The sequence below is a fragment of the Pinus tabuliformis genome, chromosome 1_2, assembly GCF_031772625.1.
Source record: "Pinus tabuliformis cultivar Carrire ecotype Pingquan chromosome 1_2, CPIR1, whole genome shotgun sequence".
NCBI classification, from domain to species: Eukaryota; Viridiplantae; Streptophyta; class Pinopsida; order Pinales; family Pinaceae; genus Pinus; species Pinus tabuliformis.
This window is the reverse complement of record NC_142298.1, coordinates 20,239,880-20,260,240: the sequence shown is the minus strand read 5'-3', so window position 1 is coordinate 20,260,240 and position 20,361 is coordinate 20,239,880. Positions and strand designations below refer to the sequence as shown.

The following is a 20,361-nucleotide window of genomic DNA, read 5'->3' as shown; positions in this document are numbered from 1 at the left end:
CAACAGTTGGGTGAGATTATTTAAATTTTTCTTGTAAACCCTTAGTCAAATAGTTGTTTTCTGGATGAGCCACCTAGCTTTCCATTTTATTATTACCTTTATATACATATTTCTTATTTCTTCTCATAGTCGTATTGGACATTGTGATATTCTTCAACAGTTGGATGGGATTATTTAACCTTTTCTTGTAAACCCTTAGTCAAATAGTTGTTTTCTGGATGGGCCACCTAGCTTTCCATTTTATTATTATCTTCATATACATATTTCTTCTCATAGTCGTATTGGACGTTGTGATATCTTCAACAGTTGGATGAGATTATTTAACTTTTTCCTATAAACCCTTCGTCAAATAGTTGTTTTCTAGATGGGTATTATTAGCTATCAAGTACTTGATTCCTATAACAACCCTCTTGATTCGTATAACAACCCTCTAGATAGTCCCAACTTCGTTATAAACCACAAAGAGGATGTGTAACTACTGGTTATAGTTTAAGAGTGATAATTCGTATGAAAGCAACACCATGTATGGATTCACTTACCATAACTAATAGCATTGATTGATACCTGTTACATAACTAAAAGCTTTTAAGTAGAGTATAAGACTAGCGAGCCTGATAACACTAATTCAATACACACACTATGCTAATTATACTATCACTAATTGAATACACACAATATGCTAATCATAATAGTATAGTACACTTTGTTCGTAATCAATAGCTTAACCAACCTCAAAGATCCGATTTACACATAATCTTTTGCACCTCTTATAACTTTTTGAAAGATCCAATTTACACGGAATATTTTGCACCTCATATAATTTTCAACAACGCTACTAAAGCAAGAGTAGGTACAATTGCCGACTGGGTAGGGACTTGTTGCTTGCAACACCTCTTGTTAATATAAATATGATACTACAATATACATTGTAATATTCTTATTGTAGATATCATACAGCATAGAACTCAGTTTATTTGTCAAAGGTAGCGATTATGTAATGAACAAAAGAATTCAGTATGATAAGCAAGCATGAATTTTGTTGTAATATCATTGGGATTTCGGTAGACATCTGGGCACTCGTCTATTTTGCTAATCAGTACTTTGCAGCTACCATAGGAGGGAGTTATGGAGAGAGGCACATTGAAACCGTCGATTAGAGAGATGTCATAGTAATCTAAATCGTTGCCCCCATTCAGAGTATATTCAACTAACCTTGTAGGAGGCTATCTCAAGACGGTACAACTGAGCACATGTTTTTTTCTTCCAAATGATTTCATGCAGAAGATTACTCCATGGAATAATATTTCAGTAAAATAATGTTGACAAAACTTAGGATGCATGTCTTTTTTCCAAATGTTTTCATGTAGAAGATTACTCCATGGATACGAGTAAAGTGTGAAGCTTCCCTTTGTGTAAGTGGGGATAATTAAAACATACTGGTATTCGTAGACATTAGAAATCCTCTTGGATTTATGTTAGAAGTCCTCTTGTATTTTGCACCTCTAGTAATGTATTTCAAATGTAAAGATTGCAGGATTAATTATAACTTTTTGTCGATCAACAAATTAATTCATTGTCAACTTATTAAATGTAAACATTGCAGGATGAATTATAACTTTTTGTTAAACAACAAATTAATTCATTGTCAATTTATTATGAAATGTGTTATATCTTACCAACTGCAACATAGACTCATATTAAAATAAAGAAATATTTATTTATATAAATATATAATAAAGAATGATATAATTAAATTATAAAGTTTTCTATTATATATATTTATATATAATATTTTTTAATTATAATTAACCTATAAAAAATATTAAAATTTTAGATAAATTAATAAATATTATATATTATTTTTATATCCAATAACTATGAAATAATTAAACATAAATTATTCTTTTAATTGCTTCTCTGTATAATATTTTTTATGTTGGTAAGAAATATGAAATGTGTCATGTTTCATAATTCAAATGATCATTGCATATGATATTACAATAACAACTATAGTAAGTGCACAATTGTAGGTTATCGACATGAGTCTCACCATAGCAGTGGTCCACTCCTGGCCATGCGTGTGATTTAATTATCGATTTTATATTCATAACAATGTTTATCCACGTCTATTATTCAAAGCCATTACATACAAATGTTTTAAAAACAAAATAAAAAAATTCTGGCTTTTACAAGATTTGAGAATAATTAAATTGAAAAAATATTTAAATTACTTTAATATACCTTCACTTATTTGGCAATAATGAGATAATTAAAATTTATAGGTTGCATACAAAGTATTATAATGGTAACATTATCATCATGTCGAATTTATGGTCACATGCAGTTCATTAAATAAAAGCCCACAATACTACCATGAAGGTTTGTTTGACATTTTCATTCGTGATTTTTTATAAATTTAGGATGATTTAGTTTTGGATTAATGATATTGGATTATTATTTAAAATGGTTGATTTTAATTTATTATGATGAAAGTGAATTTTTTTTTAGGGTAAGAAAATAACGAAAATGGTTAATTATTAGCAAAAACACATTCATGGAGTAAAAATGCATGTAATAAAAAGTGTTAACTAAAGATAAATTTGTATAATAAAAATCATTAGCGACACATCCAATAGAGTGATCATGAATTTGAGAGTAATTTCAACAGTTGGAAGTTGGGCTCGATATATTAATGAACAACTTCCAAGCAAGGAGGCCTAACCTCCGACTCTATGTCGAAGTAGGCCTATCAGGTTTGGCCTAGGTGGAGTTGACTATACTTAGGTGTTACAATTAATTGGGGCGCGATTAGAAAGGCAAAATGAGGGATTCAGGCTCGATATATGAATGATCGAGTGAATTGAACTTTCATCGATAATTTATGTATGATTGTAGGGACTGGACAGACACCGCAAACACTTAGCATAGTAGTTGAGGTTATATCATGTGGGATTTATGGCCATGACTCACATCCATGCAAGTTTAAAGGGTACGATGGTTCATAATTTTGAGGTTGCATACAAAGTATTATAATGGTCAATGTTATTACCATGTCGAATTTATGGTCAGATCCATGCACTTCATTAAATAAAAGCCTGCAATACTACCATGCATGTTTGTTTGACATTCCCATTCGCGATTTTCTGTTAAATTTTTTTTTTGTAAATTTAGGATGTTTTAGTTTTGGATCAATGATATTGGATTATTACTTAAAATGGTTGATTTTAATCTATTATTATAAGAATTGGCCTTTCTTTAGGGTGAGAAAATAACTTAAATGTTTAATTATTTGAAAAATCACATTTATGGAGTGAAAATGTTTGTAATCAAAATTATTAATCATAAATAAATTTGTATAATAAAAATTATTAGCAACACATCCAGTAGTGCTTTCCCTAGAAAATCCAATCAGGACAAGTGCGAATGGACTAGTCAAAGATCCGCTTAGGGTTTGTTTACACACTGTGCAGAGGGGAAAATAAACTCGACTCCGATCTCATAGTAGGGACGACTTCCTAATTTCCACTAGTGAAACCCACAATGTGGAAATTTACAAAGGGCCACGACATCTCTCTTTCTGTAAATTCAATTCGTATTAATTTGAATTGTTTCCTTCGTTAAGTCCACAATTACATATATGATCAAAATCGAAAATGTAACATAATCCAACACAAGATCCGTCGATGCTGGTGATTTGATGTCTTTTCTTTAGAAAATGATTGTTTACCTTGTTTTTAGGCGTTGATTCTTTGCATACAGGTTCATGCTTTTAGGCTTACATCAAACAAGAGAAGTTGGGGAAAACTAAAAGATTAAGGAACTTTCAATTAAAGAATGGGGTTTCTCAAATGAATTAACAAATAATGATTGAGAACTTTTAATTTAGGAATGGGTTTTCTAAATGAATTAACAAGTGGATATTTAGATAGAGTATAATGAATCTTAAAAAAATCCAAAATGGATTGCAAAACTTATAAGATAGTTTGGGTCAAAAGGGCAGAGTAGGGAATGTGCAGCTAACAATTTTAAAAGATTGAAAGATTGGGGAATTCACTACCAAAGATAGATGCCACCATGGATCAAAATTATTGTAAACCTAGGTAATCATGTATCCAAAGAACTAGAGTTACCTTCAGGTAGGATAGGTGGCAAAAGCTACATAGAACCACTCTAGACAAGCACAACATATATTGAGATATCTCCACCACTCAACCTAAATTATATGCCAACTTGAATTTGAAATCCCCAACCTACTTTCCCTATTCTAACAACAGTAACACAAAGATATCCATAAATATCAATGCAAAGATCTTAAAATAGTAAGAAGTAAGGTTCAACTTTGCAAGGGATTTGTTCATGGACTTAAAGCCAACCAAAATTCTCACATTTTTTATATTGTTCCACAACTGTAGCATCAACATTTCTTAAAATAAGATAAGTTTAAAATTTTATATCCCTATTATTTGGATAAATACATGTTATCTCATCAATCTACATACAAAATTATTCAAGTTACTATCAAAATGAGTAAATATTGGATAAATGCCCTTAACTCTTCCATTACCATGAAAAATTATTAATTAAACTTTTACTTTTCTTTTAAGTAGTTTCCAACTAAGCCAAAAATGTTGCAAAAATATCCTCTAAATAAATCTCTATTACCTTAGAAATAGATATATGTTTAATGCATTAAGCATTAAATTTAATAATATTGTTATTATTATGAATATCGCTATATATTATTTTGATTTTAAATTATGATTATATATTATTTTGATTTATGGAATAAAAGATTTGTAACCTTTCCTTTTTTCAATGCAAAGAACTCAGAATATAAATATAATATATGATTTTAAATTGTGTTATATTTTTCCTTTCTCAAATTTATATGTAAATGTGATATGATTAATATTATAAATATAACGGTGTATTATATAAATAGAAAATAAAATTAGTTAATTAATAAAATTACAAAAATATTTTTAATAAAAAATATATGTTAACAATAATTAATTAAAAATAAAATTCACGAAATCGTCTATATTTATTTAATAAATCATTTAAAATCAATTGATCTAGGTTGTAAATATATCCGATTTGATCGATATACACACGATAAAGATATCCAAAATAACATCACTCATTTACAAAATAAGAAATAAAAATATTATAAAAATAATTATGCCTTGCCTTTTTCACAGGATAGAACTTCCATTTTACGGGATACATCTTCTTGCGCACAATGGTACTCTTATTATAAATATGTTGATTGTAATAGATATGATACTACATAGAATTCGGTTTACGTATCAAAGGTAGGGATGGATTTTATGTAACGAACAGAGAATTCAGTATGATAAGCTTCTCATCAAGGGCAGAATATAACGATGTAATTAGCACCAGAAGCGCAAGCGTGGGTTTTAGTGTTATCACTGGGATATAGGTAGGCATCTGGGCACTTGTCCATTTTGCAAGTCAGTGCTGTGCAGCTACCGTCGGAGGGAGTTAGGGAGAGAGGGACATTGAAACCATCAATTACGGAGATGTCATAGTAATCTTGATTGTTGCGAATGGGGGCAACAGTATATTCAACCAGCATTCTAGGAGGCTGTCCCGAGAGTGTACAGCTGAGCACGCCACCGCAATCATGATTGTTGCTCCCACTCAGAGTATATTCAACCAGCGTTGTAGGAGACTGTCCCGTGAGTGTACATCTGAGCACGCCACCGCAGTCACCAGTGCTGCAGCTTCCTTTACCAGAGGCATCGAAGGAGCATCCCGTACGTCCCCAAAATCTGCCTGAACTTGTTCCTGCGGGCACATCAACACTCCATGATTGCCCCTGCCCCAGCGCTTGCCCGCCACCAACGGGAACTCCTGCGGCCCATACCGTGTATGAACAGTGGTTCTGGATCACAAACGTTGCACCCGTAGCTCCTGCCCTTACCAAAGCAAACAATTGTTTATTTAGTACTCACCAAAACAAACAAATATGATAGGTACATAAAATACAGTCGAGGGATTACCACCTTACCTTGAACATAGAGATTAAATATTAATGCTAGTGTTGCTGTAACATAAACCGAAACTGCCAATGTTGTTGCCCCCATTGCAACGGCCACCGGGAAGTAATTAAACACCACTACAAAACAGCGCAACACAAGGAAGGAATTGCAGTTGAGCTTATTTCATGCTTGTATATCACAGGTGAGACTCTATATATAGGCGAGGGTAGCTAGCCAAAACTTGATCTTAGCGTACCGTATAATGCACGAAAGTCATATCAACTTCTAGATGTTCAAGGCCGCTTTAAACCAGCGATCACAAATATCCGACGAAATTCTTATTCTATCTGACTGACTATGTGGAAAATTTTACTAAGAAAAAGATTAAGATAAAATGTGTGATGTACAATAAGCCACGGCAATAGTTACTGAATAAGCTATTGTTTAGTCTAGAAAACACAAGGCGCAGAGGGCACGAGGAAATTTCGGAAGAAAAAACAAACATCAGAGAGCGTGATGTACAGATGGAGTCGTAGTTTAGTACGCGCCATTCCAGGAATATCCCCGCACATTCCAGGAATATTTCCGAATACGATTAAAGAATTCATTTTGATTTTTATAACAAATTCCAAAATATGTTTAAAACATACCGTGAAATTAAAATTAAAATTAACACATCCCAAAAGCTTCCGCGTCATCCTCAAACCGGCGATCACGACCTCTGTGCGAAGGGGTTTTTCCAATATGCGCCAAGACCCTGTGAAAGATGGCAAGGGCTAACCAGCCATATATTGTGCCATTAATGCCCTTGCCAGCTATGTATGGGCAGCGGATGGCATAAGATGGATACATGACTCCGGCCGGCGACCTCCCGTTTCCGGTGACATACCCGGGACCCACCAACGAGGGCCCGCCCGCCCCGTCCCTCCGTTCCCGCTATCCACGTCAGCGCACGGGATCTATGTTCAAATGAAACTCTTCCCTCGCGCCCATTTCATTAAAATTGATTTTCGAACGCCGATGGCTCTGCAACCTGCTCTGCGCATCCGTTGCTAACAACCGCTGCTAACAACCGCTGCATCCTGCTTCGCATGTCCTCTGCTACGTGCTCTACGACTGCTCTGCGATCACAGGTATTTCTCTGACTACATTTGACAAGTCTGCTATTTGTCTGCTGCGAAATCTGGCACATGAACTCTCTCAGAGAAAAGGAACATTGGGTTCATCTTCTTTCTTAGGGTTACTGTGAGATAAACTTGCTAGGGTTCCCCTCTTGATTCCAGCAGCATTAGGCAGTTGGATCACTGGGTCCTGTTTGCTTAGACGAAAAATTCTCACCTAGACGACGAGCATCTGAACTCTTCATTACTCGCAATCTCTTCACAGACTTCACAAACATGCTGAAAAAAATAAAAGCATTTTTCCATTCAGAAATCTGCCTGTAACGAAATTCTGGATTGTCAACTTGAAAGTGAGGATAAGCATCTACTTAATAGATAAAATTTTGGTTTCACATAAACTTATGTGAATGATCAGTAGCCCCTTGTGCAGATTCTGGAACCGGCATACCAGATAAGAATGTTACCCTTGAAACTGCCATAAGGGATTTCTCAGGCAAATTGGAAGGATCTATTTGTGAGGAAAACGAGGCAGAGATTTTCCAAAGCTTCACTTCCCATACCTGCCATTGTAAATTTAGAATTCAGTTCTTTGACAGTAATAGCTCAGTTCTTTGACAATACTACTATTAGCCCTTAATGATACTTGCATCCGCAATGGAGGAGGAAAAAGATATTGGTTATTGAATTAACCATAAACAACAAATCATGACAGATAAAAAGAGATCATCTAAACTATAGATGATTTAAAATGGTTAGTTTAGTTGAGGATACTGGACTTTCCAACAGAAAATAAGCTTTACAAATATTTATATAGGACAAGGATGTGACTTTTCATCTCTACTATTCATCTTGCAGGCAGTCTTGCTGATGATATCAAAGGATTTGCAGAATTTTGCAATGGCACTAATCCTTTGACATGAGGAACTGTACCCTTGATTTGACAGGAAATATTTGAAGCTTTGCTGATTGAGAGCTTCAAAGTCTATTCATGGTTCCTCCAATACGAAGAACCACCCGTAGGCGTAAAAAATGGAGTGCAGCGTGAAATCAACATGATCAAAATCCCTGGAAACAAGCTACAATCTCAGTAAACAGTTTAATACAGGAACTCCAGAAATATCATAAAACAAACAGCTATATTGAAGGGAAAATCATATGCAATTACAGATGTAAAGAAGTTTTTCTTGATAACCTTTTTTACTTCTACTATGAAATATGTTTTGTCAACTTCATCTAGTGCCCTAAGCTCATTTGGAGTTTTATCATTTAAATATTTTATCATTTATTTTGTTGTTAGGACTTTGTTTTCCAACTCATTATTAATTATTTTGATGACTGTATATGACTTTCCTAGTAGATATTTTTGTTCTTCCACAATGCAAATATATTTCAAAACTGAGTGCATCACCTGTATGATTTCTTCCAAAACTTTCCACTTTGCTTCCAACAGGGAGAAGTTTCTTTCAATTTGGCCTTCAATTTATTGATTTCTTCTTGAGAGACTTATTTTTCATGTATCAGTTTTTTGTTTCTTTCATTTTATGAATTGAGATGCCTTTCTTTGATATTAAATTGTACTTTTGCCTCTACTAGAGTGCCCATGTTTCCTCAATTCTATTTCAAATAATCTAAGATCTGATAATGCTTTGGACATTTGTTCTACAAGATCCTAAGTATATATGGCATTTGAAGTGGAAGCAACACAGACATGAGCCTTCTGAGATAGTTCTAAATGCTAAATCTTCTCTTGCAGATATTCAATTTCATTGTTTCTTCGTATAAACTCTTCTAGCAGTTGCGCCTTTTCTTTTTCTACTTGTAAAAGTTTTGTTGTTTGTACATGTTCAATTCCTAGGATTTTCAACTTTTTCCTCAAGGACTGCATTTTTGTTTATGTGTTTTGAAGGAGAATATTGATAGCCTTTATGTTAATTGGATTCACTCCCATATTCATTGTTAACTTCTTATATTCTTGTAATTGCATATGATAAAACAAACTTCAAGTTAAACTGATATATGGATAACCACAATTACATACACAGTAAAAGCTGAACAGTAAAAGTGCATCAGTATGCTTATAAATCTCTATATACAAACTGTATGCTCTTTTCTATTACACTGCAATAAATTAGAGGTTTCCATTAACATTTTTTAATAATAATAAGTTCTGGCTACTTAATGCGGATCATTCACAAGGCTGTGTAAGCATTCTTGAATTATGAGACTAGTAACAGAAAAAGGAAAAATGGTTACTTCAACTTAAACTGATATATGGATAACCACAATTACATACACAATATGGTTATAAATTTTGAGCTGACAAAGAGTATATATATATAATTGGCTCGTTTTGTTATATAAGGCCATGGTGGGTATGCGATTGCATAACAACGTGTTTTTTTCTTTTTTGTTACAGCTGAAGCTCCTCCTGGTGCTTTGTTATTGCGTGAGGAGATCAAGGATCAACAGACCTTGGCTCAATCTACAGTTGCAACAGTTGCTCAATCTACAGGACTAGTATCTCTGTCTCAATCTACTGGGTTACATGTTCCTCTATCTATGAGTTCACAGTCAGCCAACAATATAAATTTTCAAACGCCTTTGCAAGGAGTCAAACAGAGTGAGTTGAAATCAGCTTCATCAATTGCTAAATCCAGTGAAGTCAATCTGGCAGGTGCAAAATTTACCTCAAATGTATCCCAGTCAAAATTGCTTGAGATTGTCTCCAGAAGTAACCGACTTATGCAATGGGCATCTGCCAAACCAGCTGAACATGTGCAACCTGTTTCAAGTGTCTAGACGACAACTTCTGGCAGCACTGGTTTTGATAGAAGGTTGGATGGTAATTCCAATTGTGTGGCCAGGGAACCATATGGTGATACAAAACTATCAGGCATTTCTAGTAGTGTTCCTCAATTTATTCAACAGCAGGCACCCATGGACATGCCTCTGTATATGCGTTCACAGCTGAGCTGGATGCATCCTCAGAATCTGTCATCTCATGCCACTTCTCAGGGAGGTGTAAACTCGATGTTAGAATTGCCGAATTCAACCACACAGAGTCCTTTTAATTGCAGGCAGATACCAATGGGAGCTGATACATCCCAATCTCAAAAACAACTATGGAAGTCTTTACCTTCAAAACAGCCTTCTCAACAGACATCTGAATTTTCAAATTTGATTCCACCAGATTTGAATGTAGAAAAACAGTCTCCAAGGTCTCCAGTTAGGCAGTCTTCTGGAATGCTGGTTGATTCACAGCCTGATTTGGCCCTCCAGCTTTGATTTATTGAGCATTTAAAAGGTTGACAGGGAACATAATTATGTGTGAATCTCTTGGGACAGTTTTGAATAACTTGAACTTCTTAGTGGTTGGTGAAATTTGTTGGCTAGTTAGGGCATTGAAACTGGTTTCCTTCTATTTGTATGTTTAACTATGCTTGTGGTTCCTTTGCAGGCACAAACCAACTTGGTCTTTGTAATATCAAAAGCTCTGCATTTTTGCGACCATTGAAACAGTTCTGTTAATATTATTAAGGGAAAAATTCATGAACTCTTAATTATTTCAAATTCTGAGTTTTTCTTGTTTTCATTAATTATACACAATTCCCACTTGTTCCTGAACTTTGGCTGCTGATGACCTGTGATTCTCCAAGCAAGTTTCTAGGAGTACTGCACTGTTTCTAGTCTATTCTGTCAGCATTGTCGTCAAATCTATATCAAACCTCTTTTTCCATCCATATTTTCAGGCCTTAAAAGAAGTGTGGATTGATAGCACACCATAATTCAGGTGGAGATTGAGAGGCACAGAAATGTCTAAAATATAGCATTTGAAGCTGTCAAGGCAGACAATATATTACAAAACCTAATAAACTCTGGAATTGTTGATAAGGAAGTAATTTTGTAATTATTGAGGAAGATAATGCTTCCTTGACAGTACCCTCATGCTATGAAACTCTCGGTAGGCACAACCATCAGCAATATAAACTACAATCCAGCACTGTAAAATGATTGGCATCATTAATCTCTTGGTTGACTAGAAAGTCTATGCATCTCTGCATATGATGTTGCAGGAAACAACTTAACGATACCAGTGTCATATTGGTGTGATAAGAACTAGTGTATTATGGCAACTCTGACATTCTATTGGAAGTCTGAATCACTGTAACAGAATTTTTGCAAGGTTCCAGAATGACCAAAGAAATTGTGCTTCCCAATGCTATATGAAATGAGGACAGTGGGATCTTTGAAACATTCAGAGGCATACAAAGTGAACGGGCTTCCCATTGTTGTGCATCAATGGACATGATTATCACAGCTCGTTTAACCATTTATGTCATATTGGTTCTTCCAGAGACCCTGAAAACCCTTGGGACATGGTCGAATATAAAATTGTCATAGATCCAAAAAGAACCATGATTAAAGTTCTGAATTTCAGTTGAACTGACACACAGTAAATGGCTGATTCACGTTGATGAAAAACTCACCTGTTCTTGAATCATTTCAATTTTCACTATATGTGACATTTGGTTATTCCCTGGGTACTAATATTTCTCGTTGTATGGAGGGAATATAAATCCCATCTAATTAAAATAACTGAATGGAACGCAAAAGGAAGAAGCATCAGTCAGTTTCTCAAAACAAATTGTTGGAAGCACATTGGAGGAGATTTCAAGAGGGTGTGCTCCATTAAAGAAAACTGTTGAATGGAACATCAGTTTGAGATGACGGTATACACATTAAATCAGAGATCAGTTTCAATGGTAGACATGAACAGCAACAATCTGTTGTCAATTTTCGGTAACACTGGTTTTCCTCTCAATTGAGTGGCCAGTTTCTGCAAATTAATAATCACTTAATTTACAGATTTAATTGAAATGATGATTTTTCAAAAGTGAGTACAATTTCTAGGTGAGGCCTAAGATCAAATCTAGGGATTGCCATTATAATGCCAAGGGTATATTCAATAGCCAAATATACCAGGAATTTTTGATTTAGCAAGATTTGAGACTCCACGACAGTGGGGGAGCCTACTCTTTGAGCCTTATCACAAGGAGCTAAAGATGCCCCTGTGTGATTTGAAATCGGGTGGAGAGGATAACATCCCATTGTGCCAACCACTGAAAAGAGGATTTGAAATTTTGAAACTGGATAAAGGGGATAATATATCCCATTGTGTCAACCACTAGATCGTCCCATCAAGAAAAAACAAGCTCGTCCCATGAAGAGAAAACAAATCCAAATTTTTAAGCATGTTTTGAAGACATAAATTTTTAAGCATGTTTTGAAGACATAAAAGGTTCATGGTAACTGATTTGGTTTGGCAGGATATGATAAAAGAGGCATGCAATTGAAGAGATTAAAAACTCAACAGCAGGCATTAAGTTTTATTTTGTGAAACAATACTTTAAGTTAACGAGAGAGCAAAAGAATAAGAAAGGTCATTTGGGTTGTTATCCTGCCCCTGAAGATAAGTGAGAGATCAGAATGTGAGGGCAGGTGACTGAGACTCCTGGTTAAGATATTCTAGCCAAAAGCAAAAGGAAAAATTCTCGAGAGAATTCACACTAACAGTAATGTAAGTTATTATCACCAATCAGAATCATAATGTTCATATTGTTGCAGGATAAACTTAATTGGAATTAATTTTGAATAAAAACCACCAAAAGCACAGACAACCCAGATAATGTATAATTGCCCCTTTACTATACTTGTATGGTAAAATTGTGCAGTGCATATATTACTACAACAGGGGCAGTAAACTGTCCCTTCCCGAGTGGTAGAGGTCCACTTATCATCAAAGATATGAAATGTAAATGTTTCTCCAAGTACTGATCTGTTATAGATGCCAGGATCACCACCAGCAATGCTCTGATTATATTGCTGTGTATGCTCGGATTAGTTTTCAAAATTTACTTTGGAAAGTGGCATTGATTATTGTTCTTTTGTTGAGCCTGAGATTAAATAACCAAGGGCATGGTTTTTGATTTTTTACTGCTAAGAATTGTTATATGTAACCCTTCATTTTCATATTATGGATTACTTTATCTTGTTTTATGTAGATTTATTTTTTTGATATCAGTCTACTTTGCAATTAAAATACAGCTATTAGCCTATTGCTGGGCAAATGACTTTACATGTTAGCCAGTTCAGACTTTCATTTCATGGGTGTATCTCTGTTTCTGATTTTGCTTAGTGTTTGCATTCTAATCTGGCATATACAACTTTGTACAAATCAAGTTTGCATTATTAATCATCATGTTATTATGAGTACTGGATACAGAGAGTTCAAGAAATATCTCCCTCTGCAATATTGATGTCTCTGTTATTTATTTGTTCATGCTTATTATAGCAATTTGCTTTTGTATTCATGGTGATAGGAATGCGTATACTTCAACTAAATTACCGATTGTGATATGTGTAGAAGATCGTTTATATAGAGATAATTACATATATTAGCTAAAATTGTTCAGTGCACATAACATATGCCTTTATTGTCGTTATTGGATTTACACATGTTCCACTACAATAGGCCGTGTACATTTGTATGTTTTTAAACAAAAGTTTGCATTAGCTTGAAATACAGAAGAAAAATAGTTTTGTTCGTATCACTTACCTATCAAAGCATGTAACTAAACAAGATTAATACCAACAGAATTAAGGAGAAAACTTCTAGCTACTTGGGCAATGCCATCCAGCACATCAATAATATTATTGCAAGAGCTTCTGATTGATGATGCAAAAGAAGTGAGGAAGCTAAAAATTAAAGCCCAGCTAAAGCAGCTCAGCCTCAAAAAGAACCCAAACCCCATTATGTCATTCTTTGTCATTCTCAGCCTTTGGTGGCATGAATGGCTAATAATCCAATCTACATAGCAAGGACTGAACAATCTTAGTTTTTTCAAACAGTTGAAAGATAACAAACCCCCCAGATATTTTACCCAAGATAGATTGTTGTGCAACTAATTGATAAATCAATGGCTTAGGAATTTTTTTTGATGATGCTGCTCAGGGACAACCTCAATTCAGTGGAGCTGGTGGAATAATTTTCTTTAAGAGGTGCTTATTTTTTCAGTCTAAAGCCGGTCTAGAGAAAGAACTAACCATTAACAAATTTCAGAGTTTAATTAACAAATTTTCAAAGCTCGTGACCTTAAAGTTGACTCTCATTCTTGCTGATGGAAAAATGTGTAAACAACATCCAAATTTATGTGATTCATAAATGGTAATAAACTAGATGAAGAGTGCATGCACTATGGAAAGACAAATGTTAAGATCGATTTTGAGGAAGTCTAGTTCATCACAAAACAATTTTACCATCTTTTTTCAACATGTGTAACAGGAAAAGGATTGAGATGACAGAGGGTCTTTCCAAAACTGTTAAAGATCCATTTTAAGTCGAGTTCATCACAACCAATCTCTTTTCAACATGAGTACAGGGAAAGGATTGAGATGGCAGATGGTTTTTCCATAACTACTTTCTGGTTGATTCCTGGTCGTTGGCACATTATTCAAGAGGAACGTGGTCTCTCAGTTGACTATTTTCATCCTTTTTTTCCTTTAAGTCGTCTGCTCTGCTCTATGTATGAAATGTATTCTTGCAGAAATTTATTCTAACGAAGTTGTGGATCATTAATGCTATTCCATGATAATGTGAGCATCCATGCACTGAGAGTGTAGCGTAATTATGCATGGAGGTTGATTAACCTACAAGAAATAAGAGGTCTAACATGAATGTTACTAAAGTTCAGTTGTGACGGTTGTCTCACCCAAATGTCGAAGAATGGTTATCATCAGACGACCAGAGGTTTGCAAACATGCTTGAACCTGGCTATAAAACAGTTGTCCTTAAAGAAACAAAAAGAGAATTAATACTTACATGTTCCAAGTGATCAGCATTCTAAGTTTATATGTAGGTGTTAAGGATTCCAACTTCGTGTCAAGCAACAAGTTGAAGGAAATAAATATGTGGTGAGTGCATATAGTATGGAAAGCAAGGAAAAGAAAGGATTTATTACCTAGAATTGCTTGTGTGTTGCAAACCCTACTCAACAAAAATGCTTCAAATGAAGGAAATCAGATTGCTTGTGCAGATAGTTGTGTTGTTTTATGGAGCAGCTGCAAGTATGTGGATGGAATTAACAGGTGTAGATAACAAGGTAACTATGAGCCTTTGGTACCCTCCAAGTATTAATAGGCAATCATGAATGATGCTTGAAGAAGATTGTGCATACATATTATTAAGCTGAGGAGTTATAATTCCATGTCCAATAGTAGTCTAGTCAAGTTTGAAAAATATTAAATGGACATAATTAAAACCAATCAAACATTCACATATTCATATGCACTGAAAGCAATGATCCACACATTTGCCAACTTGTGGATGGCCTTTAGAATCACCAGTAGGTTAAGAATAATTAGTTCACCTCAAATATAATGTACATAATTGGACACATGAATTCAGTTATAACATGATTGGACATCCAAGGTGAATGATATTACAAAACCAAAAAAAAGTACATCCACGAGTACTTTACTGAAAGAACCACGGTATGAGAATCCCAATAAAAATGACAACCATGGTGTATACACATAGTCGAGACCTATATTGATGCTGATCAATGTTTGCCAGTGGAATGAACGATGATCCTGAATCATCTCTGGCACCTACATCTACACTTGAGATTGCTCCAACCATTAGATGAGTAGAGATTTTATGGATCTCCGCAACGTGTTTTATCGAAAAAGAATTAAATCGAGCACTCCAGATTTTTGCCTCTCTGTAGAGGGGCCTCAAATTGTCTGCGCGAACATTGTAGATGCCTTCCATGTGATTACAGATTAATTCTGAGTTTGTCAGCACTGTTATGTTATTCACCCCATTGTGTTTTGCCTCTTTTAAACCTGCAACAAGTGTAATGTAGTATTCTTCGTTATTGGTTGTCTTTCCCTGCACTTCCCATATTCTATAAATCACATGATTTTTTGCCCCATTGTGAAGGACAATTTTTAAAGATGCTGGACCAGGATTGGGGCGGCATGATACTTCAATGCATAGTGTCCACTTTTCCACCATTCCGTGGGCTTAGAAGCACTGCATAGTGACAACAACAAAATAGATTCATGTTAGAATACTTTAACATGACAAAATATCCTGATTGAAATTGATTATTTTTATGCTACCTCAAGTCTGAATGCACATCCTTGAAAAATAACAGAAAATACCATATCAGTGATAAGACTTAGAGGATGCACATCCTCAGCATCAGCAAGTGTCAGAGGATGAGTCCTCTACCACAATTTGGCTTGACAGCTCTTCAGGTTAATTTTGTTTGGTTTATCCTTCGGTAGATTAACTAATTTTTGCATGAAATGTGATGCAGTCTAAAGAGTGTTTGTCTCCCTGACTTTGGATGTTAGCCATGGTTTTGGATTCTCCTTAACTCATCAGTTAGCTCTGGTATTCTTCCTGATCCAAGAGATCTGCTGTTGAATAATTTCAGGTAGTATCTGCTCATAGGATTGCACTCATCATGAAAAATCCTGATTAAATGTCATTTACTACTGTTTGATTTATCATTTATACTTGAAATTAACATCGACTATCACATGCTGGAACCAACAGCTTCAACCAGGGCAGCCACAACAAGAATTAGGAGTCATGGATTTTCTACTAAGTTTGCTTCAGGAGCAAAGCGAGGTTTCTCTGATGCTCTGGGAGTGAATTTGATGCGTGATTTTGGGTTTGGATTACCAGAGTCGGACTCAAAGTTGTTGAATCAGTTACAGCCAAGGAATTTCATATTTCCTTGGGCTGTTCCGCAGCAGTATGGCCTTGCAAACGCTTGGCTCACTTGGGAGCAGAAAAGCAAGCAGAATTTGCAACACTATTCCAAGGCTTTAGCGCCCAGCGGGATTCCAGATGATAAAACGAACAATCGATTTGGGGAGGGTGCTATATCCACCCAAAATACCCAATCTGTAGTTAAAGCTTCTCAGGAGAGCCAGAGACCGCCGGCGCCTGTTGCTGCCTCTGAAAAGATACAAACCCCAGCTGAGACTGATCGTGCTCCGAACCAAAGTGTAACCCCTTCCAGGTCTGTACAACTTATTGTTTTTATTTTCTTAAATTTTTGGTCTTTAATTTATCTTTCCTTCAATTTCTTTGTGTTTTTTCTTTTGAGATTTTGGGTAGAATGCATTTTTCATGAGTGCGTTTAATTTTTTGGCTGTTACAGAGCACCGCCGGTGGTAGGATGGCCTCCTATCTGGAGCTTCAGAAAGAATTTGGCTGCGCAACCCAAAGTAGCCGCGGCCCCCTCTTGTAATCGTCCTCCACCTCCACCTCCAGCAGCAGATCCAGGGGAAAAGAAAATCAACACCATGTTCGTCAAAGTAAATGTGGATGGCGTGCCTATAGGCCGCAAAATTGACTTGAAGGCCTATGACAGTTACGAAAAGCTCACTGCTGCTCTGGATGAAATGTTCCGAGTCGCCATAAATGGTTTGTTTCCTAATCTCTCAATCTTGCACAGAAATTATGATAGAAGTATTCTGAATCTTTCGCTTGAAATAAACATACAAGTTTTCTGAATCTTTCGCTTGAAATAGACATAGAAGTATTCTGAATATTTCGCTAGTTCTATTTGCAGCTCAAACATCGGATGCAAATCCTTTACCTGAAAATAATAATAACCAGGCGAGTCTCTTGTTTTATCATCGTTACAGGCAGATTTCTGAATGGAAAAATGCTTTTATTTTTTTCAGCATGTTTGTGAAGTCTGTGAAGAGATTGCGAGTAATGAAGAGTTCAGATGCTCGTCGTCTAGGTGAGAATTTTTCGTCTAAGCAAACAGGACCCAGTGATCCAACTGCCTAATGCTGCTGGAATCAAGAGGGGAACCCTAGCAAGTTTATCTCACAGTAACCCTAAGAAAGAAGATGAACCCAATGTTCCTTTTCTCTGAGAGAGTTCATGTGCCAGATTTCGCAGCAGACAAATAGCAGACTTGTCAAATGTAGTCAGAGAAATACCTGTGATCGCAGAGCAGTCGTAGAGCACGTAGCAGAGGACATGCGAAGCAGGATGCAGCGATTGTTAGCAACGGATGCGCAGAGCAGGTTGCAGAGCCATCGGCGTTCGAAAATCAATTTTAATGAAATGGGCGCGAGGGAAGAGTTTCATTTGAACATAGATCCCATGCGCTGACGTGGATAGCGGGAACGGAGGGACGGGGCGGGCGGGCCCTCGTTGGTGGGTCCCGGGTATGTCACCGGAAACGCGAGGTCGCCGGCCGGAGTCATGTATGCATCCTATGCCATCCTGCCTGACGTGCTGCCCATACATAGCTGGCAAAGGCATTAATGGCACAATATATGGCTGGTTAGCCCTTGCCGTGAAAGATTGGATAGAAAGGGTGATAATTGGGTGGAGAGATGAAGAAAATTCGTGGGCGTGCTGTATGAATTCAATAAAAAAGTTTTATTGAAAAGAGACATGCGCTGACTTGGTGGCCGTCGACAAGACAGTCGGTAGTCTTCCACTAACAGAAAATGCTGCGTACAACGATTTTCCCATGTGAAAAAATCATGTCTTCCACTAACAGGAAATGCTGTGTATAGCGATTCTGCATTACATGATTTGATGAGATGAAAGTAGGTGCGCAGAATTCCTTCGGTTGCGTTGCGTTGGTTTGTTGGTTGACGCTGTGGGTGGTAGAAAGATGGCGACTGTGAAAAGAAATATCAGTGTGTTCTCACGTTTACCGCTCTGTCATTTTTGAACGTGTATAGGCTCTCGAAAGTTGAAAGAAAATAAAAAATTGCAAATGGCCAGTTAAGTGATTCCAGGAAAATATAGGAGGGGAATTCTTTAAAAATTTGGTTGCAACGTGTCCATCCAGCCGATCAACCCCACCATAGAAACCTCCGTCATACTAAACCACTTTTTTGGACGACAATACAGATCTTCATTACTAAATTGGACATTTTGCAGCAATATATTAACACTAAGCCATTTACATGGTTGATTTTGGTATTAAGGTTTTATTATTAAGAATTTAGTACGTGATGATTTTTTCCATAGAATTTGGTATATTTTTTATTTTCAATAATATTTTATTAAAATATTTAAAATTCACAAGTGTTTTGGTATTTTATTTATATATCTTATATGTGTGATGTTAAATTTTATGATGAAATTATTGTTAGTGACAGAAATTAATTTGAAGATTATTTGAAATTTTCTGATATAAATTGTGTGGAACTTTTGTTTTATTGGACGTTTTGGGTGGACATTCTACCCATCTTGAAAGACTAAAAATCAGATATATATTAATCGATTTAATCCCTGGTTATATTTTAAGAAGAGGTTAACTTTGATATTAAATGAAACAATGTTATCCTTGAGATGGTGCAAAGTAAAATTTGATTAAGTTTAAATAATTCAAAAAACAATTTTAACTCTATGGTGCACTCTTATTTAATTGAGAGGCTCGATCAAATGCAGTCATCCTTTCATACAGGTGATAAGAAATGAAAACTAACATGATTGTTTTATTTAATATTCCCAAACAGTTAAATAATAATAAGATTATATTGAAGAAATCAACAATAATATTCTCAAACAGTTAAATAAGATTATATTGAAGATATCAACAATAAATGAATGTAGTAAGACTCAACTGAATTCAAGATAAATGTAGTAATCTCAACTAACTATGACACTTAGATGGACCACTATGACACCTATTAAGTGATTGCAATTAAATTCTCCAATACATTTAAAAAATTGACCTTAACTACAATTACTTTTCTTCTTCTCTTCTTCTTTATCCTTTAAAACTTAGTCTCTTCATTTGCTAATGCAGGTCTTCCATTGTTCCACACTGTCTAAGTATGTCTTGGACTTCTTCGAAAAACAACGCCTATGTGGACTATTGCCACATGTCATCTTTTGTAGTGTTCTTTTCATCGTCCATCTTTTGCTGCAACAGAAGTCCATAATACAATTTCATCTCTTTATGACTCCAATACCTGAAAAATTCATTAATATTGTCATCATCAAAGTTGTCTTTAAGGTTCATTGTTGCAACCTCTATGCAGACTTCATCTAGACATGGTGTTGCAAGTCATGCTTTAAGGAAATTTAATTCTTCTTCATAATCGATCTGTGTACGTGCACATTAAAATCAATGCTAGAGTTAAAAATATTTGCAGAACCACTTTGGTTTTGT

The 20,361-nt window shown here is 35.5% G+C and overlaps 2 protein-coding genes and 2 long non-coding RNA genes across 4 annotated transcripts; 2 read left to right on the top strand and 2 right to left on the bottom strand.

Annotated features, from left to right (window-relative positions):
* Window positions 1-5,225: 5,225 nt before the first annotated feature.
* Window positions 5,226-6,169, bottom strand: LOC149204118 (thaumatin-like protein). The gene is made up of 2 exons (XM_089393204.1): window positions 6,035-6,169; window positions 5,226-5,937 (listed from the first exon to the last, which is right to left on the bottom strand). The coding sequence occupies exons 1-2, from the start codon at window positions 6,108-6,110 to the stop codon at window positions 5,369-5,371; spliced, it is 645 nt and encodes a 214-aa protein (XP_089249330.1). The 5' UTR covers window positions 6,111-6,169; the 3' UTR covers window positions 5,226-5,368.
* Window positions 6,170-6,900: 731 nt separating this feature from the next.
* Window positions 6,901-10,696, top strand: LOC149204117 (uncharacterized). Its single transcript, XR_016252361.1, has 2 exons — window positions 6,901-7,138; window positions 9,543-10,696. It is a non-coding gene; the product is annotated as an uncharacterized LOC149204117 (long non-coding RNA).
* Window positions 10,697-15,533: 4,837 nt separating this feature from the next.
* On the bottom strand, window positions 15,534-18,516 carry LOC149204115 (uncharacterized). The gene is made up of 2 exons (XR_016251737.1): window positions 18,161-18,516; window positions 15,534-16,220 (listed from the first exon to the last, which is right to left on the bottom strand). It is a non-coding gene; the product is annotated as an uncharacterized LOC149204115 (long non-coding RNA).
* LOC149204116 (auxin-induced protein 22B-like) lies at window positions 16,721-18,095 on the top strand. The gene is made up of 3 exons (XM_089393203.1): window positions 16,721-17,223; window positions 17,365-17,630; window positions 17,779-18,095. The coding sequence occupies exons 1-3, from the start codon at window positions 16,736-16,738 to the stop codon at window positions 18,003-18,005; spliced, it is 981 nt and encodes a 326-aa protein (XP_089249329.1). The 5' UTR covers window positions 16,721-16,735; the 3' UTR covers window positions 18,006-18,095.
* Window positions 18,517-20,361: the final 1,845 nt, after the last annotated feature.

Excerpts from the sequence above, each read along its gene's own strand:
- LOC149204118 (XM_089393204.1), bottom strand. The coding sequence starts at position 6,110 with ATGGGGGCAACAACATTGGCAGTTTCGGTTTATGTTACAGCAACACTA. Across the intron at positions 5,938-6,034 it reads ATTTAATCTCTATGTTCAAG|GAGCTACGGGTGCAACGTTT; the intron begins GTAAGGTGGTAA and ends TGGTAAGGGCAG.
- LOC149204116 (XM_089393203.1), top strand. The coding sequence starts at position 16,736 with ATGCTGGAACCAACAGCTTCAACCAGGGCAGCCACAACAAGAATTAGG. Across the intron at positions 17,224-17,364 it reads CAAAGTGTAACCCCTTCCAG|AGCACCGCCGGTGGTAGGAT; the intron begins GTCTGTACAACT and ends TGGCTGTTACAG. Across the intron at positions 17,631-17,778 it reads GTTCCGAGTCGCCATAAATG|CTCAAACATCGGATGCAAAT; the intron begins GTTTGTTTCCTA and ends TTCTATTTGCAG.